At 36.9% G+C, this 27,195-nt stretch overlaps 1 protein-coding gene across 1 annotated transcript in view; it reads left to right on the forward strand.

Annotated features, from left to right (window-relative positions):
* Positions 1 to 27,195, forward strand: part of CSMD1 (CUB and Sushi multiple domains 1) — a gene marked incomplete at both ends in the record, with an annotated part of 1,228,645 nt that overhangs the window by 901,439 nt on the left and 300,011 nt on the right. Inside the window, 4 exons of the mRNA XM_082481062.1 lie at positions 13,508 to 13,690; positions 15,482 to 15,808; positions 19,320 to 19,514; positions 25,500 to 25,638. Coding sequence (XP_082337188.1) covers positions 13,508 to 13,690; positions 15,482 to 15,808; positions 19,320 to 19,514; positions 25,500 to 25,638 — 844 coding nt within the window. The remainder of the gene's footprint in view (positions 1 to 13,507; positions 13,691 to 15,481; positions 15,809 to 19,319; positions 19,515 to 25,499; positions 25,639 to 27,195) is intronic.

A 27,195-nucleotide genomic window follows, 5' to 3' on the forward strand; every position in this document is an offset into this window, starting at 1 on the left:
GAGAAAACACCTCCACTGAGCATCCCTTCCTATGACAAACTTCTGTAATGCAGTCTAGGACCAGCTCAGAGAGACCTGGAATGCACAGAGCTGGAAGGAGCCTTACAGCACAGCAGGAGTTGGGTACTCCTTACAGGAAAAGGGAGCTGACAATCTATTTTTTTTCCCCATAAAGACCCAGAAGAGACAATGTGGGGTTTACTGCAACCCAGAAACTTGAGACTGCATTTGTATTACTAAATAAAACGTGACCAGGGGCTGTTTTCTTGCCCTGAAGATACACCCGCATAACATGGCCCAAAGGAGGAGCCTTGTATTTGTATGTATGTGTCTTGGGGCAGGTCAAGAAGATGTTCAGTGTTATTTCAGTGTGTTCATGATGTGCATGCTGCATTGCAGGGCATGATTCATGTTTTCTGAGCAAGAATCTCAGAGTATATACTGAACACATTGGGATGTGGTGAGGTATGTCTGAAGATATAAAGCTTGTGAAGTGGTGCTGGAGGACTTTGTAGAAAACAGGGATGAAAGCTTGATGCAGTCTTGTCCATCCAGTCTACTGGGAATGGTCCCTGGTGCTTGCTGTTCCCTGAATCGTGACCATACAGTGTCTCAGAGAGGACTGATAGGCGTCACCAGGAAGCATGATAAAGCTTATGCAGTATGGGTATTTGGAGATAAGTGCTCAAGCTCATCCTTGTCCCTGCTTTATTTAGCAGTAGGGCCTTAGGCAGAGTGGCTGGCCTAAGAACAACCCTGCAGAAAACCACATAGCAAGATCACAGCGGGGAGAGAACTGTGCACCAACTCTTCTCTCTTCTTTCTTTATGCATTTCCAAGAACAGCTGTGTGCTGTCTTTTTTTAAGCCTTTATGTTTCTTTTGGTATTTCTCGGTGAAAAAAATGCAGTGCTTAGGTATTGTTTATTCAATTATAAGTCTAAATGTGTGATGTTATAGCAATACCCAGATTAATACATGTTGTTTCATTTCCTAAATTTTTGAAGTTACTAATTTGTGTAACTTTATCATGAAATTGTCTGTCTCTTCTTATTTATGGATATTTGTGTGTGTCATGGGTTAAGCCCAGTAAGGGCAAGGAGGGAAAGAGATTCTCCCTATTTCCTTCAAGTGGCCAGCCTGGTGGGACAGTCTTTCCAGCGCTGAGGGAAGGGAAGGGGGAATAGAGATTCTCTTCAAACTGCTAGTGCTGGCAGCCCAGTCTATATGCAGTTGGTGCCTCAATGACTGCCCAGTCTCTTATCACCAGGGTGCTGGTGTATGACATTGGTGTGCTCCGTACAAACCTTCACCTGCACTGGATGTCATCCAGATCCCTGGAGGCCTGATTATAGTCCAGGTTACTGTAGACCTCCTCCACCACTGATAATTCCCAGTAGAGTGAGTAAGATTATTTTGTGAAACTGGTGTGTTACAATTGCTGTACTGGAATTAAATACAACCCACTTCAAGATATTTTTAACCCATTTCAAGATATTTTCATATAGTAGATTAAATTTAGCTGCTGTTGAGATTAAAAAAATATGGAATTTCTTGTTCATATGCATTTTTCCATATTTTAAAGTTAAACTAGATTCTTACTCTCATCTCATTAAAAGCAGCTTTTAGGGTTTTGGTGAGGCTATCAATGTGCTTTTTTTGAATAGTTTCCCACAAAAAGATAAAAGATGTAGTCAGGTTTGGGTCATTAAACAGTTTCTACATCATTTGTGCCTTCATTATAGCATTTCTTGAATTTCTTAAATGTCACTTTGTTGCTTCTCAAGTGCCAAATGGAAATAATTCCTCATGTCACATGATTTCAAATGTATAATTAAATTTGAATCCCAAATACTATTAATAACACAATTCATATTGATAGTTGTTACTGAAGTAAGATCTATGGGAAATATTAAGCAACAGCTGAAAATTTTCATTCAGACACAAACATATCTATTAATAAGATCCTCTGTAAGGAATTGATTTATTTCACTGAAGAGTTGCTTCAAAGTTCTTCAATACTTTATTCTTATCAAGTCCTTTTACCAGCTGTGATTTATGCATTCAACTCATAAACAGACATTAATTTCACACTTTGACTGAAATTGATTTGACACACGAACACCTCCACCTGTTACAAAGTCAGCATATCCTCCAAAGCAGCCTTTTTACATTGCTGTCTTGTTTTATTAGCAGTTTAGATTAAAGCAGGTTATTATTATTCAAGATTAAATAATGATTTATCTTTACATTGCTATGAAATTTGAGAAAAAGTTTATAATACAAAACTTTGTCAAGAACAATTTTTAGGCTTTTTTCATTTAATTTATTTATTGTATATATGGTACTATGTAAAAATAAGATCCATTCGGACTCTATTAAATGCATGAATTGCTGAATTAGGTTAACAAAAGGCTATAATGATATTGAATTTAGTATTGTGTGTACTTACATGCTCTGTTTTACACTTAAACACTTCGGAGTGTGCAATGCTACTCAATTTTATTTAATTATGAGCTTCATATTAGAAGCCATATAAAGTTTTTTTTTTTTTTAATTTGATTGGAATTGATTGCTTTAACTAAAGGTACACAAAGTAGTGTTATTCAGAATAACACATATCATCTCTATTCAGGATGAAATGTAATCAGAAAACCATGGAGGGCATGACCCCAGCATACATCCAGAACTCTTTTTTCCAAGCTGGGAGTTAATAATAGTTGGGCTACCATTTCTGTATATATACATTGCATCAGATTGTAAATGTATGTAGAAATCACACAATTTTCTCTAAAGCTCAAGACTTGTGTTGCATGAAAGTTTTGCACCCTGAAGGTAACCATCACAATCAGTGTTCTCTGAGATCTAGTCTTTAGATTCCTGTCTTTAGTTTCTAGTTCACTCTAGCATTTAAAATTAAATTCTGGGTTTCACTAATGATTATAATAATTTGGAAACCACAAAATTGATACTCTAAGTGGTATAAATGACAGGATAGAACAAGACATAAGTTTTCCTGTTGTGGAAACACATGTTGTATGATCATAGTATTTTCCAGTGTGCGTGGAAACACAAAAGAAATAAATAGATAAAAACAACAACAGAACATATAATGTTTGTATAATGTTAGTAACACTTTACTTGTCAAACACTTTGAAGTCGCTTATTTTTGGTTTTAGGAAAATATCTTTGTGATGAACAGGTAAAATACTGTACCCTAGTGACGCTATGAAAGCCATAGTTAAGCTTGATTGTACAATAATTGTAAGAGGCACAGGACTTTCTTGTAGCAGTTTGCTGGGAGTTTTAAGTTTGTGCACTTAACCTTCACAGACAAGCAGTATTCAGAGGGAAGGTTTATTTTCACCAAAACACCCATTTTAAAATCCCCAACGTATCTTTCTTCCTTTTTCTTCTGGGTGTGAAAATGGAAAAACAAGATGTTGAATGGAATTTTCCAACTGAGAAGTCCAGTCCATCAAAGCAAAGTCAACTAGATGGCTAATGGCCATGAAGGCTCAGTAAAAAGTTTTTGTGACATTTCAGTTGTTTAATTACTCTCACTGAAACGAACACATGAATTGTATTTATTTATTTATTTATTTATCTATTTATCTATTTTCTCATATATATACTATGCCAAAAAATATTTACATGTACATGTAGGTATGCACTGTTTTGGTATGGTTCTATAGAATATCTTACAGAGTGTATTCTAAGTGGTGAGGTTTCTTTTGTTTGTTTGCAGAATAGTTTTATGTTAGGTTATGTTCCTTGGAAAGTATGTTATTTTAGGGAGGAAAAAGTCTTGTTTGCCTTGTCCTTGTTGCTAAAACCTTGGTCAGGTCAACATCTTTGGACAGAGAAGGAAAGTGTGTCTTCCATAAGCATGGCCCAGGTCTCTCAGGTGTCTGAGAGGACAGGAGCAAAGAAGGAGGGAGGCACAGCAAAAAAATTGTAATCATACAAGATATAGATAAGAATAACAGGAAGCTCTTTGTAGATGGAAGGGGAAGCACAAGTGGTAAAATCTCAAAGTTAATCAAAGAGAGAAACTTTTTCTTAGAGTTCTAAGTGGAAATTGTGCATCCCCAAAGAAATGCTAAAGGTTGCTGGACTAAGTCCAACCCTGGAAGGCAGGATTTGTCCTGCAAGGGTAGAATATAGGAACTTTGGGCCTAAAGATGCTTTCTAGTGTTTGGTTGGTTGGTTTTTTTGTTTGTTTTTTTGGGTTTGTTTTTTTTTTTTTTTTCCGAAGAATGTTTTTAGAGTAACACTTCCTCCTTCTTCCTTCTTTACTGAAATAGAGTAAAGTAAAATGAAGTTATCTGGAAGTCTACACTGCACTAATGTTAGTACATTCAGTTGCAGTATAATCACCTTTCCTATTTCAAATACTACCAAGGCACCTTTCTCCCTCTTTATCCATATGCCTGGATAGCTTTCAAAGCTAACATTTTTCACTTGAGGACTTACTGTTTCTGTAACCTGCATTAGAAGCATTCTGATCTTGAAGCTCCGACACGTCCCACGCATTGCATCCCTTTTAATCTTCCATTTTGTTTGGTGAAACTGAACTCATCACTCCTGGTCTTTATAAGAGGAGAAACACCCATTGTAAAGTACAGAAGTGGATACTCAGGGAAAATAAGGTCCTCCAATCTAATATTAATTTTAGTTTACAAAATTCTCAGTTGCCATAGGCTTGAAATTTTGATGTTTAATTTGTTCTTTGAAGAGTATGAGAAAAAGCAGTGCTTATATGGGTACATATGCATAAAGTCCTGTACTATGACCACTATCGATTAACTGTTTTTCTGTAATATCATTTGTATAACAAATTGTTATGATTGGGCTAAAAAAAGTATATACTAAGCTAGTTGAAGCAGTTCTATTGCCTAATGATAATTCTTTATTCACATTTATGCTTTGAGATACTATCTTTATCTAATTTTAACCCATTTAATACATGCTAAATTGATTTTCTATGAAGCCAGTTCTTAATCAAGATGTCATGTGTTGCTAATTTAAATGGTTGAAAGAAGTCCAAATATATTGTGCCAACCAAGTTTATAATCTAAAAATCATATTGTTTGTATGACATGACTAATTTTCCATAAAGTCATGTTAAATGGCGTTAATTATATTTTCATTTTTTAACCCTTTAGAAATAGACTCCTGTGTTGGCTGTTCCATTACTTTGCTTAGGATCAGTGTTGGCTCTATAATCCTATAATTACACAGGTCAATTTGCTTGTGCTTTTAATGTATTGGTAGCACATTGATTCTGTCCTAGACAACTACCACCTCTCCCTTGCCAGGACTTAAGATAGTTTTAGGTAAAGATGTTCAAGGATATTCTGTTGTAAAGGAAGATAAAACATACAACTTTCCCAGTTTCAGGGGACAAATTATATATACAATGTATTTGTATAATTCTTTGGGTCCTCTTTTCTACAGTTTTTGAGACAGTTATTACATGTGACCTTTTCCGTCAGCTGGGACCTCCCTTGTCCTCCATAAGTTCTTGAAGATAATTGCAAATAGTTTATAGACTGCTTAATTTTAAGAACTTTAATGTGAAATTAATTCAGCCCTGTTCCCTTGAATATGTCTACATTTTCTAAATAGTCCTTAACCTATTCTCTTCTTATCCTGCCCTTTACTTAATTTTATTTAAACTTTTGTTTTCTGGCTATTTTTTCTTTTTTTTTTTTTTTCTGGAAATGTGAAGGACATGTTCTTCATTCTCCTTTCCAGCTAGCTATTTTTCTTTCTCTTACATTTAATGACTTTCTACAAGCTTCTTTGTTGTCTTTTTCCTCATTCCATGGTTCACCTTTTCACAAGATTCATGCTTATGGTATTCTGACAATTTCTGAGGCAGCTGCACTTGCTTTTTACTGTACTTCCCATTTTCCACCTTAACATGCTAACTTGCATTCTACCTGATATCTTTGGAATAACTTTTGTCCAGGGCACTGCTCAGCCTTTTGTATAGACAGGCTCTACTCTTTCTGCTAGTAAAGAAACAAGAACTTGGAAATTTGAACAATATGACATTCCTTATCACAAAACATAGAATAAAAATCTACAGTGAGACTGAAAGCCCATAGCATGTTGATACTAGAAAATAATGAATGTTTAAGGAAAAACTGGTGAAGTATTCAGTGATAAATCAAGAGACTGAGATAATCCCAGAGTACTTTCCTTGTTTCCAGTGATGTATGGCTCAAGTACTTACTCTGTCTCTCAATAAGATTTTCTTCCATCTATTTGTCCAATGACTTTTTGAATACATATATTTCACCTCCCCTCAAAAAAGAGATTTTCAGTCTATTTAATTGGCCCTCAGTTATTCAGAAACAGTAACTTTGATTATTTTTTTTTCCTTTCCTAGTTCTAATGTATCCTTTTTATATGGAGGAGCAGAACTACTGTCATGGTTTCGGCTGGGTTAGGGTTGACTTTCTTACTAGCAGCTGCTGTAGTGCTATGTTTTGGCTTTGGGATGAGAATAGTGTTGGTAGCGCACTAATGTTTTTGGTTGTTGCTAAGCAGTCAAGGCCTTTTCTGTTCCAAACACCACCCCGACAGTGAGTAGGCCAGGAATGCACAAAAAGACACAGCTGGGACAGCTAACCCCAACTGACCAAAGGGATATTCCCTATCATATGTTGTCATGCTCAGTAGATAAAGCCGGGGGAAGAAGAAGGAAAGGGGAGAGGACATTTGGAGTTATGGCATTTGTCTGCACCATTAACACGTGATGGAACCCTGCTTTCCTGGAGATGGCTGAGCACCTGCCTGCCAGTGAATGAATCCCTTGTTTTGCTTTGCTGGCACGCGTGGCTTTTGCTCTACTTATTAAACTGTCTGTATCTCAACCCATGAATTTTTTCTCACTTTTACTTTTCCAGTTCTCTCCCCCATCCCAACCTGGGGGAGTGAGTGAGCGACTGTGTTGTTCTAGTTGCTGGCTGGGGTTAAACTACATACAATATTCAACATGCAAATGAAATAGGTTTTTGCATGATGTCAGAACACTAGTTTCTGTTTCGTTCACTCGTCCTTTCCTAGCAATTCCTAACATTTTCAATAGCTTACAGTTTCATAGAATTATCTTTAATGTGCCAGAGTTTTTGTTCCTGAGTGGTAACTATCAATTCAGAACCTATCATTGTGCCTGCAAGCTCATAATATTTTTTTTTCCAGAATTATTTTTCTGCAATTATTGATAATGAATTTCACCAGTCATTTAGTTGGTATCATAAACTTTTCTGCAACAGAAAGCTTATTCCTCCTCCCTGTTCAGATTTGGTCTGCATCTACCCCGGGACATGTAAAATTGATTGTAAACAAACCAACATTTTATTTTTTCTGCATTCTGTAATGGAATATTTAAGTACACAGTAAATATTAAACTTAAAAAAGATAGTTGTTGAAAAGGTTTGATATATTTTTCCTCTTAAATGGTTTTATTACTTTCAAGGATTTTTACATTATAAGATATGATATGATACAATAAGATGTGTAATTATTACTAAAAAGCCATCCATATGCTATGATAGTGAACTGTTAGCTGAAATGCTCTTCCTATAAAAAAAAAATCATGTTGTTTATCCATGTATCTGATTCTTAGGTCATGTTTGTTTTTTAATATTGATACAGAATGCAATAAGGTAGAAGCAAAAAAAATTAATCAACTGGAAATGATCTGTGGCCTTTTTCATAAAAGCAAGGACAAAACATTTTAAAGAAATTGTGAGAACCTCTTAGAATGCTTCTCGGAACTATATGACCTGTGAAGAAGGCCTTCTCTTTTTATAGTTGGAGACTGATAATAAATTGTACTGTAAAATTTCTTTGAAGAAATTTACTGGAATAATGATAAAATTGTGATCATCTATAAAATTATCATGCAAGACCACCCTGTTTTTAGCTTTAGGCCAACCTCATTTTGGCTTTAATAGCCACTTTTACAGTCCAATTATGTGCTATCTGAAATATTTTTTTCCATAAGTTTTGATTTATCGTTTTCACTTTCAGTAGTTGTTCCCATGTTCCTTTGCAGAAATCATATCCATAGTATCATTCTTTTACTTATGTCCTCTTCTGCAATCCTGAGCATATATATCTATCCCTTTTCTTTGTATACAGGTTTCTCTTTGCATAAGGGTTTCTCCATTTGTGTTTTTTTAAATCAGATTCCACTGTGTCAGGTATTATGATTGTTAATTCAGGGAAGTATAAGGAATAAGAAGAAATAAACTAAATGATTTTTCTTGCATTTAAAACATGAATTTCTGTGGTCTGCCATGTAAGAGTTTAGATGTTAAAGTGAAAAGGTCCCATCTGACATGGACATAAAGTTCTAGACTATCTTTTTTTTTCTTTGTAAATGTATATTTGTCACAGTTCTCAGCTTCCCTTAACCTATCTTGACTATAGCTAAGATGATAATTATGGAATGTTGTCAAATTAATGATTTTAGGTTTTAGAGGTATTGACTTCAACTTTCTGATAGACTTTATATATGTATCTCTTATATATGTATATATATGTTTATATATGTATCTCTTCTTTGAAACGATTGTTGTGTAACCCACATGTTTAAGGCACTTATTTAATTTAAATTGTATTTATACATCTGAGCTATTTAAGCATGAGGCTATTATTAATAATCTACTGGTAAAAGTTGTATCTAGCTACAGATTTAGTGATTTGATGACAATCTGTTAATCATCTAAGCTAGAATATTGGATAGTGTGAACAAAAACACAGTGGCATTATGAATTTCATTTTAACTGTGTATTTGTAATCTAGTAACAAGGGGAAAAAAGCGTAAATACTACCATGAGTAATAAATTCAAGACTGTCAAATGTTATAATCTATGAAGTATTTTATTATATCTTTCAGATACCTGGGTGAAAGTAATGCAAAGCATTTTCATCAAAAAATTCAAATTGCAATGTGACACCTTTCAAATAGTAGTGATAATACTAATTTAGACGCTTAATATCACTTTAGAATTGCCATATTTTTTCCTTTGAAAGAAAATACAGCAACAGAAACATCTTTGATTAAATTTAGAGGAATATGATCTTCTCATCAGAAATCCAATCTTGTCATTCTTCTGACATTAAAGAGAGAATATTCTCTGAAACTGAGTAAATATTTCTAGTTTACAAACAAGATGAAAAGTCTCTTTCCCCAGGCTGCTGAAAGACAGTACATGAAAGCCAGAAACAATTGAGTAAGATCAATGTTAATATTTTGGTTACCAGAGGAAGCTGGTGTTCAAATTTGAGCTTGAGAGCTTATTTGCAAACTTCAAGAAGTTCACACAGCTCTAAGGACTCAGATCAAAAGAAGTCCAACGTTGAATGAGTACACAGAATTATCCTAAAGGAATAGAGTTTTTATTGCCGCACTTTAAATAGGTTAGCATAGCTTTTATTTTCAAGTTTGTCATTTTAAAAACCTTTTCTGTCCCATAGGATTTCTCTAAGAGCTGAACATAGCTCCAACTGACTTGGTCAGAAGAATGTTCCCTTTTTAGTGAACAGCAATTTCTGAAGCAGAAGAATTGGTGCATGTGTTGAAGTAATAGGCACAATGCACCTCAACTAAATTTAGACATTTAAAAAGTTTGTTCTCTCATGAAATCAGTGGAAGTCGGACAGGTACCAGAAGAGACAATGAAATAAAAAGCTGTGTTAAATCCTAGAGGACAGAAAAATGTTGGGAATCATTCCATGCCTGTAGATCTAGTTATAAACAAATAGTATTCTTTATGTATAAATACAAACCCCTGAATTTGGACTTCTTTGTCTTCCCTAATTTTTGGTCTGTCATTAATATATGTGATGGAAATCTAGCTCTTTGCTAAAGAGAAATTTACAGACAGCCTTGCATCTGACTTAATCTCCTTTGTTCTGTCACTCCCTCATAATTTCCTGAATACTAAGAAAGTGTATATTTAATCTTGTGTTTTGCTGCTGGCAGAATTTTTGCATGGATTTATATTTTACAATATAATAAAAAATTTAAAATTTGGACATTAGATCTGAGACTACTACTAAAAGTTTGTCTTCTTATGGGGAAGGGAAGATTCGTCATCTTAACCACTACAGACCTGCAATCAGTCTAAGAGAAATGCAGTCATCTAAGACACAGCTTCTTGGGGTTTGGTATTTTTCAAATATTTTGGAGGGAAATTGTCTAATGCATGCATTAACTAATTGTAATACAATTAATTGAACAGAAAAAGTGCATGGAAAGTATCTAAGTTGTGTGTTATTTTGTGGTGTGAAAACAACAGATCTCTGTCTCACCGTAAAATAAATTGTTAGAATATTAATTGATCTAAAATTGTGGTGTTGATAGTAACACCTGTAATGTAATATGAATAAGAGTGATATGATATGCATGTTATAATAACTCTTCATTACCGGAATTTTATGTGAAACTGGAAGAAAAAAGTGAATGCTATCTATTGAAATTCAATGGGTGCTTTCTGTCAACCTGAATAACTTGTTTTTGACTAGACTACATCTTGTGTTAAGGATAGATAGTCTTCACTTCAGGATTTGTGAAGATGTAGATTTCCAGAGCTGGATGGAATTTTCAAGCCTTTTATTGTCAAAATGCAAATGAGACGTCCCCAGAAGTGTTTTATAAATTTGTGACGTTTCCTGATTTTTTTTTACGTTGAACAAACAAGCACACACCATGAAAGGTGAAATAGAAATAAAATTAGTACATTTCATTTTGACATTTTTATGAGTTATTTGGTTTTCAATGTAAAATAATTTGATTTAAAAATTTCTTCTAATGTATTTTAAGAGAGAACCTAAATTCATCATTAAAATATTTTTGAGACAGGTTTTATTAAACCTTTATTTTTACAAAGAATAAGAGTATTTTAAAAAATGTTTGACCTGAAATTCGTTTTTTTTTTTTTTTTATATTTTAACTGCTTGTTTGTGCTTGCAAATCACTTATTTAAAAATCCAAATTATATCTCCATCCCAAGTAAAACTGGGCATTCTTTGGTGAAGGGTGATATATTAAGAAGCACAAAGTATTCACTTAGTCTCCAAAGTTTATCATTCATTCTTGCCTTCCTCAGTAAAGGCTCGGTTCTGACTAAAGATGTACTGTATTGGTATCCTAAAAAAAATGAATTTTCAACCTGCCAGAAAGCTTAATTCAAAGTAATTTCTGTTAAAAGTTTTGGTTCACTGATCCATACCCCTATCCTAGGGCTTGGTGTATCTTCTGAGAATTAGGAAGCATCCTGATCTGTCTTCTACCTCAGTAAATTCATTAATTAAAGGTATTTTGATACTTCCTCTGTAGACCATGGAAAGAAAGACTTGTTGCTTTCTTTTAAGGGATAAACCTTAAGTAATGCCTTTGCAAAACTTTGCAGACAATTTGCCTCCTGACACTCCTGCCTGAAACAGCATTGCCCTGATCTTCGAGACACAACAGGTTTTTGGAAAAGAGTGCTTAGGATCATTCTGACATGCTGGATTAGATACAGCTTCTCTATCAGTGAATGCAATTTAAATGTGGGTTCTGCTTTTCTTTACCTCCCCACATTTTCATGTAGGATATGGAGCTGTGGATAGCTGGAAACACACAGGTTTCCAGTGCTCCACTGTGGCAGTAAGAATCAATGTCTCAGTAGGAGCAGGCAGGTGAAACTACATTAAAGCATTTTTAACTACATATAATTTTGAATCCTTATTTATAAATATTTTTAATGATATTACTCTACTGTTTTTTTATTATATTTGCGTACTGGACATTTTGGAATATGTTTTCATTTATTTGATACATTCTAGCTTTCTGGTGAGACAGATTATTTAAATAAAAAAACTGACTCTGGAACTGTTTTGAATTCATAGATGTAATAGTTACTCATAATCTTCTCTTCAAATTTTGATTGTAAGATTACCAAGAAAAAAAAAAATATACCTCTTTTTATCTTGATTAATAGCTTGCTCTTTTGTGAAATACGTGGCATACCTTTTTGAACGTGCTTGTCAACACTCTGTTCACAACTGCTTTAAGGATATAAACATAGTGGATTGCCTTCACATATCATAATAGTGCCATCCTGCATCTTAAAATTTCTGTTGGAGATAGCATGTCAAGATATAAACTTCTGCCAGGATTTAACATTCGTTATCTTGAATGTTTCAGATGTCATACCTTGGATTGAACTGGGAAAAATGTAAATAACAAGAATTTTATCACTAATTTCATTTGAATTAGATTTACAGTATTTTACTACAGATGTAGCAACACAGTTTATAGAAACAGAAATGCTTTGTTATTTTTTCTGCTCAAGTGGAAATTAACAAACAAACTGCTTTAAATTTAATGGCGAAGAAATGGACTCTTCAGTTTTGATGGACAGCCATGTGCATAGTAATTTGTGAGGTGGCTCAGGATTTCTATAACAGGCAATTATTATTTACGTTTCCTTTCCTAATGTTCTTGTTATTCATAAATTTCATAAGACTTGAGTTTTTATGTTCTTATCTTGTACATGTACTTTCAATATCTGCAAATTAAATAATTTAAATAGCAGATCTCAGAGAGAATATCTAGGAAGTATAATCCAAAATTTAATCTCTTTTCAGCGTAGCTGAATGCAGCTGGGAAAAATGTAAATCTACTTGGAAGTATGAGATTAAGAAATAATTCCTGATTTTTTGATATATATTTTAGTGCTTAAAATGAAATTAATTGACACTATCACTAAATTATATGCTTTTAATCGTATTGTTAATAGCTTTATATATGGAATTGCAGATGTGACAGTTAAGATAGATTCTTTATTCCTAGTACTTCATTACCAGAAATGGGATCTACACATAGTGTGTCTCCATGGTTAGAATGGAGACTATGGCTTTATAATTTTACCTTCAAATATTCTGTAATTCACAGAATCATCAGAGTTGGAAGGGACCTCTAGAGATCATCTAGTCCAACTCCCCTGCCAAAGCAGGATTGCCAGAGCACATTACTCAGGACTGCATCCAGGCGGGTCTTGAAAATCTCCAGGGAAGGGGACTCCACAACCTCCCTGGGCAGCCTGTGCCAGTGCTCTGTCACCCTCACCGTAAAGAACTGTTTCCGTGTATTTGAACGGAACTTCCTGTGTTCTAACTTGTGCCCATTGCCCCTCAATTCAGTGCAGCCATTCAATTAAACATGAGTATTTTGTTATCTTCAGCAATGCAGGTATGTAAGTTATTAGCTTATGAAAAGACCTTAGATCCTAAGTCATCTTAGAGGTGGTTTTACAGCATTTACCTATAGTTCACTTTCAGCTGTAAATATTACTTTAAGGCATAATGCCAAATATTTTGAAAGCGCATCTGATACTGACATAGAAATTGCTTGCAAATATATTTTCCTTATTATTGTGTTTTGTTTTTTTTTTTGTTGTTGGTTTTTTTTTTGTTGTTTTTTTTTTTATATTCAGAAATTGAGAAAGGAGGTTGTGGAGACCCTGGAATTCCATCATATGGGAAAAGGACTGGCAGCAGTTTTCTTCATGGAGACACACTTACTTTTGAATGTCAAGCAGCTTTTGAACTGGTGGGAGAGAGAACGATCACATGTCAACAAAATAACCAGTGGTCTGGCAACAAACCCAGCTGTGTTTGTAAGAATTAGTATTTTTTTCAGTATTACTTTTCTGATCTTAGCCTCTTGCTTTTCTTAGTATTTGTGACTAGCCAGGAGGAAAACATTTCAAAAGACCTTGAAGACTTTTTCAGTTCCATGAGTAATTTAGTCAGCTCAATAGTAGCTCATTTACAGGGAACATCACATAGGACTGTTTTAGAATGTTCTTTCCCCTCGTTTTATATTTAATTGAACCATTTAACACTCTTAATGTAAATGTGTATTGAATTAGACTCCAAATGAGCAATTCCTAATAGCATATAAGTGTTCAAAAGGACTCTTGCACATTGATTCTGGCAGTGTAAAGCAGTCTGCAGATTCACGTAAGAAAAAACTGGGTTTTTTCCTGATATCCTAATAAAGCATGAAAATGAATATAAGGTATATAAGATGTCCAACATGGAAAAAAGAGTAGGTAGAATCATTAGTTGTGAATTTTGCTATAAAAGATAAAATATGTTTGTAGGTAATCTTGTAGATGGATTTAAATAGAGGTAGGGTTTTTCTTCTCTTCTTTTTTCTTCTTCTTCTGTGGTAACATAGAGTAAATCTTTCTAGTACACAGGTATATTAGGCACTTCAGTTCTCCAGACCACATTACCATTTCTGATAAAGGGTCTTATAATTCAGTACCGGATTTCCAACACAACCTTAGTGAGGTGTCCAGTTCTACTTGGACATATATATATATGTTGCAGCTGCATTGGTACGGGTCTCACCAAGCTGACTAAACTTGCTCTGGACTGAAAGAAGTCTCTATATGCCCATGTAATGCTGAAATGTGTCCAAGCATGTAAGGCCTGGGCACAGAGACAGTGTGGCTGCAACTCCCTTTGAAGACAGAAGTTGTGTTTCTTCATGGTGCTGTATTGCATCGGGTTGATATCTTAGTTTTTGTTGGCAATAGTGTGGAACATTTTACTGTGCTTCACTGTGTGCTGTGCACACCTATGAAAGAGAGTGTAACATAAACTTACAACACCTATTTACAAACATTGAGTTCAGTTTGACACGTTTGAAGACCTGAATAATGGTTGTCCTTTGTGTTAATTAATATGTAGTGAGCCTTCCTTTTTCTGAAGGTATTGTACTTCTCACGAAAGTACCAGCCACAAGCTCATGACTCTGAAATCAGTTAGGAATTGTCTTAATGAAAATTGACCCAAAAAAATGAAAAAGAAGGAGAGCTATGAATCATTTTTGTTTAATTGCCCTGTGCTATTGCAGGGAAACTAGGGGTAAAATAAGTTTCTACTATATACTCTTAAGAGATCTTGATCGAGGCACACCTAAATTTCTGTTATTTGCATCAGCATGAACTTTGCGTACTATAGACAATACTGGCCCTTGTGCTTGATTTTTTTTTTTTTTGATTGCTAAATACATTTTCATGCATATTCCTTTTAGAAAAAAATCACATTCAAATTTGGAGGTTGCATTTTCATTTCAGAACAAACCTGCCCATTTTTCCAAATTCTGATACATCAGGGATTACTTTTCCTTTCTTTGGCATTCTCTCCATGCTTCTAAAAACCTCTTGCAGGCCCTGGTGGAGTCACTTAGCCTCACTTGGGGAAATAAAAAGCAAGGCTGACATGTTGTATTAGAGAGACATTCTGATAGTCTTAAACATTTCTAGGTTGCATGTGTAGTAGTTTTGACATCCAGACTTCAAAAGCATATTTTTCCACAAGAATAACGAATATAAAAACAAGAGTTTGTAATGTTTATGGATAATATTTTGAGTATCTATTGTTGTTTTCTTTAGTCTCATGTTTCTTCAACTTCACCACACCGTCTGGAATTATTCTTTCTCCAAATTACCCTGAGGAGTATGGGAACAATATGAACTGTGTTTGGTTAATTATCTCAGAGCCAGGAAGCAGAATTCATCTGATTTTCAACGACTTTGACGTAGAACCTCAATTTGACTACCTTACAGTGAAAGATGATGGGATTTCAGATTTACCACCACTCGGCACTTTTTCTGGCAATGAGGTCCCTTCTCAGTTGGCTAGCAGTGGGCACATAGTAAGACTTGAATTTCAGTCGGATCATTCTACCACTGGAAGAGGATTTAATATCACTTACACAAGTAAGAACCTCTGCTTTTATTTTACATCTAGTCTTAAAATCAGGCTATCTTTCTTCATAATAATGAAAAATAGAACATTTTTTATTTATAATACAGACGTAAATTGCAATGCTTGTAGAGTTGCACTGCTTTCAGCTGTCTTCCTGATATTCATTAGCTTATTTGAATCTTTATCATTTATTTATTTTAATTGTGATGGTACTGAGGAATTCCCTTCATTACTTAAGGGACTTTTTGGTTGACACAGCATAAATGCGGAACACGTAACTAAAGCCCAGATCATTCAGATCAAATCATCCGCTGCAAGCGATTTAATATACTTCTCAATGGAATCAGCAGGAGTAAGTTCACAAAGGTTTTAAGCTTAAATCCCAAATATGGAGTTGTTCATCTGAAAAGCATAGAAGTATAAAAAGCAACTAGAATATCATTGCAAATAAATAGCTCTGGGGACCTGCTTTGCTTTTGCATTTTGTCTTCCAGTTAGATGGTATGGTATCTAAGAATACAGACTCATAATAATATAGATCTCTTTTTTGGGATACACATGATAGTTAGCCTCTGTGGTTTTTCTAGTGTCTAAGAACATAGCTGATCTTATGCAAAAGTCTTTCCTATAGGAGTGCAATAATTTAAGAATCATTCTTCTCTCTGGCTACAGTTTCTTTAAGAATTTTAAATGTAATATCTTTGAGAATGTAATTCCAAATATATAAAATTTAGTTGCAACTGGTCAACAAATTCAAATGTTGTTAAATGTGGACCTAGCAGTCACATACATATAGAGAATGACCGAAAGCACAAGTCTTTTCTGTTTGGGAAACCAGGCTAAAAAATGCCTGGCTACAGATAGCCATCTGTTCTTTTGTTTATATGAAAGGATATTACTCAACAGTACTCTCAATAGAAAACTCTAGTAACATCATCATCATGTAGAAAATGTGATTACACTTCCCATAGACAGCTAACTTTCATAGAAGTTTTATTAGTCATTCAAAGACATTACTTATATGGACATCATCTTTTTAGTTGAAGAAATTATCTAAGTTTATAGAAGTTAATTGACAATAAAGTTGTCTTTGTCACATCTTGCACTGTTCCTATCTTGTGTCAGTTAAGATAATCCATTTGATTACCAGATTTACCAGAAAACGTGAGGCCTGAATTCTGGGTCTGCTTCTGTCTGAGATTATTTATATCCCTTTTTCCATATGCTATTCTACGAAAGTAAAGAAAGACTGTAATAAGGACAATCTTTACTGTTTCTATTTAAAGCTAGAGAATTACGTATTCAGGAATATAATACTCATGGATCAAACTCCCTGAGAGTCCTGGTAACCTAGGTATTATGCAAAAGAGCTTTCCACCATACTTTTCTTATTAGAGTAGGTGTCTGCTGAGCTTGATGCACACCTTATGTGCTAGAATTATCTACAACCGCATATGTCTCCATATTGGGAAACTGAGATGACAAATGGGAGTGTCCTTGGTTTATTAATTCTTTGTGTTCATAGGAAATACTTACTTTAAGTTCAACCAAAGTGCTAGTACTTCTGGACCTCCTATGTGTTGCAGGGAAAAAGTGATGCACTCATGTGGTTTAAATCAAATCCAGATCAAAGCAGTTTATTGATTTATTAATGAAACATAACTGGCAATCATTGAACTGTAGATTCAGGATCAATATCATCAATGCAACAGATAAATAACAATGACAGACACTTAAAAAATCTTAGAATCATACAATATCTCAAGTTGAAAGAGACCCAGAAGGATCATCGATTCCAACTGTCTGCTCCCTGCAGGACTACCTAAAACTAAACCGTATGACTGAGAGCATCATCTGGACTCTTCTTGAACTCTGACAGGCTTGATGCCATGACCACACTTGATGCCTCCTTGTGATGCCTAGTTTATCTTAGAATCATAGGATTCTTTAGGTTAGAAAAGACCTTTAAGATCACCAAGTCCAACCGTTAACAAGGCACTACGAAATTACCACTAAATCATGTCCCCAAGCACCACATCTACACATCTTTTAAATACCTCCAGGGATGTTAACCACTTCCCTGGGCAGCCTCTTCCAATGCCAGACAACCCTTTAGGTGATGAAATTATTCATACTATCCAATCTAAACCTCCCCCTAGCAAAACTTGAGGCCATTTCCTCTTGTCCTATCACCTGTTACGTGGGAGAAGAGACCAACCCCGACCTCGCTACAACCTCCTTTCAGGCAGTTGTGGAGAGTGATAAGGTCTCCCCTTAGCCTCCTTTTCTCCAGGCTAAACAACCCCAGTTCCCTCAGCTGCTCCTCATAGTCCTGCTCACCACGCTGTTCCTGATAGAAGCCAGGCTGCTGTTTGCCTTCTTGGCCACCTGGGCACACTGCTGGCTCATATTCAGATGGCTGTTGACCAACACCCCCAGGAGATTTTCCACCAGGCAGCTTTCCAGCCACTCTTCCCCAAGCCTTTAATGCTGCATGGGGTTGTTGTGACCCAAGTGCAGGACTGGGAACTTGGCCTTATTGAACCTCGGCCCATTGATCCAGCCTGTCCAGATCCCTCTGTAAAGCCTTCCTACTCTCAATCAGATCAACACTCCCACCCCACTTGGTGTCGTCTGCAAGCTTACTGGGGGTGCACTCAATCCCCTCATCCAGATAGTTGATAAAGATATTAAACAGAACAGGCCTCAATACTGAGCCCTGGGGAATACCACTTGTTTCTCTTAACGTGTATAAATTTGGAAATACCTTTCCACTCTGATCCATCCTCATCCTGTCCTGCCAAGATTTACATACACACCTTCCCCTCACAGGACATATGAGTTTCAAGCAGTCACCCCTTTTCCTTGAAGTGGGTTCCCTTACTTGAATGCACCTCTTGAAAGGCATGGAGATGCCCTAGCTTTACATGCACCCACACTGCTGCTCTGTGCAACTCACTGATCCACATGCTGGTGAGAACACCCACCCTCCAATGAGATCACACATGTACATGGAGGTGTGGGTTGCGCCCTGAGTTGCCACCCCACTAGATCTAGGCAGACTGCTCTGAGCTTCCCACTGGGAGTTTGCTCTGTCTGCCCTAGGCAGTGGCCATAGTTTTTTTAGCAGTAGCCTGTATTTCTGTCAGGTTAGCTGCGATGTGAAACCACACTTCTCATTGCATTAGAGGCAAACAGCTGGATTTTGTTTAGAGGGAAATTAAAGCAAAGTGTTCCTGTGTATCTAACCCTCACATAACTAAAAAGCTTCAGAATTTTAACTGTTGCATTTGTGTGTATGAATGTCGTCGGATTTAATGGTGACTTTTTATTGAGGTGTTTGCTGTACTTTCAATTGTATTGTAATCTTGTTACTTAAGTTATTCCCCCCTCCAAAAAAAAAAAGACACATTGTTTAGGGAGGTTGTTTTTTATATTATTATTATTACTTTATTCTTACTGTTGTGGTTGTTGTTACTGTTGTTATTATTATTACTATTATTTTTATTATGTTTTTATCAGCCTTTGGTCAGAATGAGTGCCATGATCCAGGAATTCCTATAAATGGGAGGCGTTTTGGAGACAGATTCCTTCTGGGAAGTTCTGTTTCCTTTCACTGTGATGATGGCTTTGTGAAGACCCAAGGCTCTGAATCCATAACGTGTATTATGCAAGATGGAAATGTAGTATGGAGCTCTACTGTCCCTCGTTGTGAAGGTAAGGGCACAATCTTTACTTTGCACCTACAGTTTGAATAATGAAACTATTTAAATTTAGCTTACTTTTTACATTTCACACGTAAATAAGAGTGCTTTAGATGAAGTTATTAATTTGTCTTATTCCAACACTCTTCCAGTCAAATGAGAGAGCAATAATAGAAACAAGATAGCTTGCTTTTATATTCTGGGAATAAATTAGCATTCTAAAAATCTGGTTGCTATTCTTTTCAAGTTCTCATTGTCACCATCATTACTCAGTTGTGAGTTATAGCTGTTATAACAGTTTTGGCTGTAGCATACTGAAGAATGTGATTATCTACTACATAGAAAAGTGAAGTTCCTATTTAAAAGTCCTGTTAAAAATTTGCACCTTTAGTTTTCTCAGAACAAAAGTATACTTGAATTTGTGTATGTAACACATTAACCTGCAGTACATTTTTTCCTAAGAAATCTAGTGAAAATCAGAGTTGTGTTTAATATTAATTATATACCCCCAAAATTCCAAATGTGTTTGCTTGTTCTTGCCTATGTGAATAAACAGGCTACGATGAGCTATACTTAGGATTAAATGTCTCTTTATTATGTAATAAAGTGAGAAAAAAAAAAATTAGGCTAATTCCTTGATACTTAATATTGATGTATTTAATAAACAATTAGATGTATTAGATGTATTGATGTATTTAATAAACAATTAGAGTGTGTCTGCTAAAAGTAATGATCAAAAAATTGTATATCTTTTAGTAAACAATAAATATGTAGTCAGACAGTCAATTAAATTATACTTTTTTGAAGAAACTAATCCAAACATTCTAATTGGTGTTAATCTCGCACCTCCATTAATTTCATTGTCATTACAGTAACTTAAGGATCTGAATCCTATAATTTTTATGTTTTTTTTTTATTTGAGCAATTTGACCACTCAGTTCTCATAAGACTGTGCATTTCTAAGAAAATTTAGAGATACTGGAAAAAACATATTAGCAACCTGGTAGAAGTAGTATGTGAACCTAGATGTTGTACTAGCAGGATTTCTTATCCTGATTACGCCATGTACTGAGTTATGCAGTGGAGCAGGTTTTTCTGCTTAGAGCAAAACCAACCCACTCCAAAGCAGGGAGTAGGGCGAGGTTCTTCAGCAAAAGATGTTTTCTCATTTTCAAACTCTATACAGAATTCATAAAGTATTCAATGTAATCCTTGTGTAATTTTATTTCCTCAAACACATACATAAAGGATATAAGATGAGCACTTTGAGAAAAAAATGATAAACAAATACAGAAATGACTCTAAGAAAATACATAAGTACCATTCACTTATCCTTTCTTTGAACCTTGCAGGATGTTTACCTAGTTTTTAATGAGGAAAAGATTAAACTATTAGACTCTTTTTTAGTATTTTGCCTATTGTTTGCTTTGGTATAGAAGAAAGTATAGTTCTTTTACATTCAGTGTGTGTTCCTTTCTGATGTGGATTCTCTTTCTAGCTGATAATTGAAGGAATTTCTGGGTTTCGATTATAGTATGGAGCAAGCATCCTTGCTACTTAGTTTAGAGATAATTTAATTTGCTTCTAATTTTCTGAGATTCTAAGAAACTGTTGTTTTTTGTTGTTGTTGCTCAGCTCTGTGTTTTTGTATACTTAACAATCTCTATAAGCAACACCTGAAACACGTGAGGTAGAGTGATGTGTTAGAATCAGGTGAGGATCAACAGTCTTCTGGTTGTTCTTTTTTTTAAATATGAAAAACATTAATTTAAAAAACACAATGGAATATATTTCATTCTTCATTAACTATACATATGTGATGTAGAATCATAGAATCATAGGGTTGGAAGGGACCTCTGGAGATCATCTAGTCCAACTCCCTGGCCAGAGCAGGGCCACCTTAGAGCAGGTTGCACAGGAACGCGTCCAGGTGGGTTTTGAATGTCTCCAGAGATGGAGACTCCGTCACCTCCCTGGGCAGCCTGTTCCAGTGTTCTGCCACCCTCAAGGTAAAGAAGTTCCTCCTCATGTTTAGGTAGAACTTCCTATACTCAAGTTTGTGCCCGTTACCTCTTGTCCTGTCACTGGGCACCACCGAATGACATTTATGTAAATGTCATTTTCCTTGCAAATCAGTTTGCCCTAATGTTTTGTGGGTTGCCTTTTTTTTCCCCACTTTCTTAAATCTGGAAAAAAATTCTCATATAAATTCAAGTCATGAATGAAATCAGATAATCTCTCTGAGTTAACTTTTTTTTTTGGTTGAAAACATTGAATCAGAACTAAGAATATTAATTCACTCCTCAAAAATTCATAGAATCATAGAATAGTTTGGGTTGGAAGGGATCTTTAAAGATCACCTAGTCCAACCCCCCTGCAACGAGCAGGGACATCTTCAACTAGATCATGTTGCTCAGAGCCCCATCCAACCTGACCTTGAATGTTTCCTGGGATGGGGCATCTACCACCTCTCTGGGAGACCCATGCCACTGTTTGACCCTCACTGCAAAAAAATTTCTTCCTTATATCTAGTCTGAATCCACTCTCTCTTAGTTTAAAACCATGCTAAAAAGTTTGTCCCCATCTTTATTATAAGACCCCTTTAAGTACTGGAAGGCTACAGTAAGGTCTCCCCAAAACCTTCTTTTCCCCAGGCTGAACAATCCCAACTGTCTCAGCCTGTCCTCATAGGAGAGATGCTCCATGCCTCTGTTCATCTTCATGGCCCTCCTTTGGTCCTGCTCCAATAGGTCCACATCTTTCCTGTGTTGAGGGCTCCAGAGCTGGACAGAGCACTTCAAGCGGGGTCTCAGAAAAGCAGAGTACAGGGGCAGAATCACTTCCCTTGACCTGCTGGCTATGCTTCTTTTGATGCAGCCCAGGATACAGTTGGCCTTCTGGGGGCTGTGAGCACACATTGTCAAGCTCATGTGCAGCTTTTCATCCACCAGTACCCCCAAGTCCTACTCAGCAGGGCTGTTCTCAATCCCTTCACCCCCCCAGCCTGTATTGATACCAGGGTTTGTCCCGACCCAGGTATAGGACTTTGCACTTGGCCTTGTTGACCCTCATAAGGTTCGCATGGGACCACTTCTTAAGCCTGTCCAGGTCCCTCTGGATGACATCTTGTCCCTCAGGCATTTTAGTCGCACCACTCAGCTTGGTGTCATCTGCAAACTTGCTGACGGTGCGCTCAATCCCACTGTGGGATTCCAATGTGGGATCTGGACATTGAGCCATTGACCACTACCCTCTGGATGCGACCATCCAACCAATTCCTCATCCACAGAAGAGTCCATCCATCAAATCCATACCTCTCCAATTTCGAGAGAATGATGTTGTGGGGTACCGTGTCAAAAGCCTTACAGAAATCTAGATAGACAACATCGATAGCTCTTCCCGTGTCCACAGATATAGTCACTCCATCATAGAAGGCCATGAGGTTGGTCAGGCAGGACTTGCCCTTGGTGAAGCCATGCTGGCTGTCCCGAATGACCTCCCTGTCCTCCATGTGCCTTAGCATAGTTTCTAGGAGAATCTGTTCTATGATCTTCCCAGGCACAGACATGAGGCTGACAGATAGGTAGTTCCCAGGGTCCTCCTTTCTACACTTTTTAAAAATGGGTGAAATGTTCCAGTCACCGGGGACTTCACCTGACTGCCTTGACTTTTCAAATATGATGGAGAGTGTCTTGGCAACTACATCGGCCAATTCCATCAGGACTCTGGGATGCATCTTGTCAGGTCCCGTAGACTTCTGTATGTTCAGGTTTCTCAGGTGGTCACAAGGGTGACATGGGGAATACCTGTGTCCCCTGCTGGCTCCTTGGGAAAATTAACCCCATCCCTGCCGGAACCAGGACACTTCATTTCCATGTAGTATCATAGGTTTGCTTGTCACTACTTAGAGAAACAGAAGAAAAGTGACAAGATTTCCTGCACTGCAGTATGGAATTTGCTGATAATGATACCACTGAGTACTTGAGGGTAATACAAATGATACTAAGGTAAATTTAGTTGACTTTGAAAGCCTTCCTGGTTTAGACTGTTCCAAAGCCCTGTGCTATCACAGCTTAGTTTTTTAAGGGTCTCATGTTTCTCAAAATTTGTTCAGTCACTTCTGCTGCTGTTTAATCCTGCACCAGAGTCCTCTGATCCTGCTCTGAAAAATACTCCTTTCTAGCCCTGTTACTTACATAGCCCTCTTGCATTACTTTTTCCCTTTTATGGAGGAGGATCAAGTTAGAGAACATTTAAACAAACCTGACATACAGGAATGGGCCTGAGGGGCTGCACTCAAGAGTGCTGAGGAAGCCAGCCAATGACATTGCAAGGCCACTCTCAATCATCTTGGAAAGCTCATTTAATCTGAGGACGTTCCTGAGGGCTGGAAGTATTCAAATTACTATCTTCAGGAAAGGAAAGAAGGAGGATCTGAGGAACTGTAAGTCTTACCTCAATTGCTGGAAAGGCAATGCAGCAATATTCTTGAAACCATTTCCAGACAATGAAGAACAATATGGTGACTGGGAGCAGTCAGCATGGATTTATGAAGGGGAAATCATGCCTGACCAACCTGATAGCCTTCTGCAATGAGATGACTGGCCTGATGGATGAAGGGAACATGGTGTATATTTTTTATCTCAGTTTTAGTAAGGTGTTTGAAGATGTATCATAGAAGATTCGCATAGACAAACTGATGAAGTATGGGCTAGAGAAATGAGGACTGATGTGGACTAACAACTGGTGGAACTGTTGGGCTCATAGGGTTGTGGCCAGTGGCATGGAATCTAACTGAAGGCTAGTCCGTAGCACTGTACCCTAGGGGAAAATACCGAGTCCAATACTGTTTAGAATCTTAAGCAATGAGCTGAATTCTGGGACAGAGTGCACTCTGAGCAAGTCTGCAGATGATGTAAAACTGGGAGGAGTGGCTGATACACCAAATGCTTGTGCTGCTGTTCAGAGGGACCTTGACAGACTGTAGAATTAGGCTGAGAGGAAATGACAGGTCCTTCCCCTCTATTCAGCATTGTTTAGGCTGTGTTGAGAATGCTGTGTGCAGTCCTGGGATCCTCGGTCCAAGAGAGATGTGAACGTACTGCAGTGAGTCCAGTGAAGGGTCACAAAGATGATTAAGGACTCGGAGCATCTGTCATACAAGAAGAGGTTGAGAGAACTGGGGTTGTCTAGACTGGAGAAGAAAAAGCTCAGGGCTCAGGAGGGATCTTATCAATGTATGTAAATACCTGATGGGACAGTGTAAAGAAGATGGAGCCAGACTCTTCTCAGTGGTGTCCAGTGACAGGACAAGAGGCAATGGTCACAAACTGAAATGCAATAAATTCTGTTTAAACATAAGGAAAAATCTTCCACTGTGAGACTGATCAAACACTGTAACAGGTTGCCCAGAGAGGCTGTGGAGTGTCTGCATTTGGAGGAAGGGCATGATCCTGAATGGATATGGTCCTATGCAATCTACTATAATGAGCAGGGAATTGACTAGAGGAATTCCAGAGGTTCTTTCCGATTTCAACCATTCTTTGGTTCAATGGAATATTTACAACAATCAGTTCCACTGAGCTGAATGGTATTAGATGCCACAGTACAATGAAAATAATTAACTATAAATTACTTGGAACAATTTTTCTGATATTTCCATATAAATGTGGAATCATGCTAGAACTAAAAAATTATGATACATTATTTTTTAATGAGATAATGTGCTTTTCAACAGAAGGAAGGTTGGCAGAATCAAGTGCCATGCTCTGTGTATTAAGATATCTATAGAGTAATGAGCTATAATAAGATACATTGCAGGACTTTTGATTCTGAAGAAAAAAACTGCTCATAACATAATGTAGAAAATTTAGTTGTATTTTATATTAAACTTATTTTTTTTATGCTTTCAAATTCGATTTTAGTAAGTTCTTTGAATATATAATATACTATTAGAAATACTGTGTATGATACAAGTATAAATGTTTTTTTCTTTCAGCACCATGTGGTGGACATTTGACAGCATCAAGTGGTGTTATCTTACCACCAGGGTGGCCAGGATATTATAAGGACTCACTTAACTGTGAATGGGTGATTGAAGCAAGACCAGGACATTCCATAAAGATCACTTTTGACAGGTGAGAATCATAAAGTCAAACAAGTCACGTATGGACACAAATATTTGTTTTAACATTGAAGAAGAAAAATATTCTTTAAGAATCCAAACCAGAAAAAGAAATTATGATGCAACACTCACAATACTATTCCTTAAGCAGAAAATTAAAACTGTATTTACATAGCCTTTATTTAAGTTCTAAACAATTTGCATTAAATGTCCACCTTCTAGCACACAACAAGGGATATCTTTTGGACTTTTGACCACTTTTGTATGCAAGTACAACTATATATTGTCCTTGGTGATTACCAGGTCTTACTATAAAAGAGCATAATTTTCCTAGGGAAAAAAAAAGTATGGAAAAAGTTCTGAGTATTGTGTGTTTATTTTTCCCATTAGGACTATTTTTTTCTGATGGAACATACATTACATAACTAGACAAGTCCATAATATGTTGGGTGAGCAATTGGCTGATGGGTCAGACTCAAAGAGTTATAGTAAATGGGGTTACACCAGGCTGGTCGACAGTCACCAGTGGGGTTCCTCAGGGCTCAATTTTAGGGCCAGTACTCTTTAATGGTTTTATAAATGATCTGGACACAGGAATTGAATGTAGGTTAAGTAAGTTTCCTGATGACACTAAACTAGGAGGAACTGTGGATTCCCTCAGGGGTGGAGAGGCCTTACAGAGAGATCTGAATAGACTGTTGCAAACTCCTACATTACTTAGATGCACACGAGTCTATGGGGCTGGATAGATCCACCCATAGAGCTGATGGGAGCTGGCGAAAGCTCTCACCAAGCCACTTTCCATCATTTATCAGCAATCCTGGCTAACCATGGAGGTCCCAGTTGACTGGAAGATAGCAAACGTGACATCCATCTACAAGAAGTGCCATAAGGGAGATCCAGGAAATTACAGGCCTGTTAGTCTTACCTTGGTGCAAAGGTTGTGGAGCACATAATCTTGAGTGCCATCAGGCAGCATGTCCAGGACAGGGAAGAGTGGCTAGAAAGCTGCCTGGTGGAAAATCTCCTGGGGGTGTTGGTCAACAGCCATCTGAATATGAGCCAGCAGTGTGCCCAGGTGGCCAAGAAGGCAAACAGCAGCCTGGCTTGTATCAGGAACAGCGTGGTGAGCAGGACTATGAGGAGCAGCTGAGGGAACTGGGGTTGTTTAGCCTGGAGAAAAGGAGGCTAAGGGGAGACCTTATCACTCTCCACAACTGCCTGAAAGGAGGTTGTAGCGAGGTCGGGGTTGGTCTCTTCTCCCACATAACAGGTGATAGGACAAGAGGAAGTGGCCTCAAGTTTTGCTAGGGGGAGGTTTAGATTGGATAGTATGAATAATTTCATCACCTAAAGGGTTGTCCGGCATTGGAAGAGGCTGCCCAGGGAAGTGGTTGAGTTAACATCCCTGGAGGTATTTAAAAGATGTGTAGATGTGGTGCTTGGGGACATGATTTAGTGGTAACTTCGTAGTGCCATGTTAACGGTTGGACTTGATGATCTTAAAGGTCTTTTCCAACCAAAATGGTTCTATGATTCTATGATTCTATGACTAGAGAACCGGGCAGTC

This window comes from Vanellus vanellus, assembly GCF_965231255.1.
Source record: "Vanellus vanellus genome assembly, chromosome: 3".
Taxonomy (NCBI): domain Eukaryota; kingdom Metazoa; phylum Chordata; class Aves; order Charadriiformes; family Charadriidae; genus Vanellus; species Vanellus vanellus.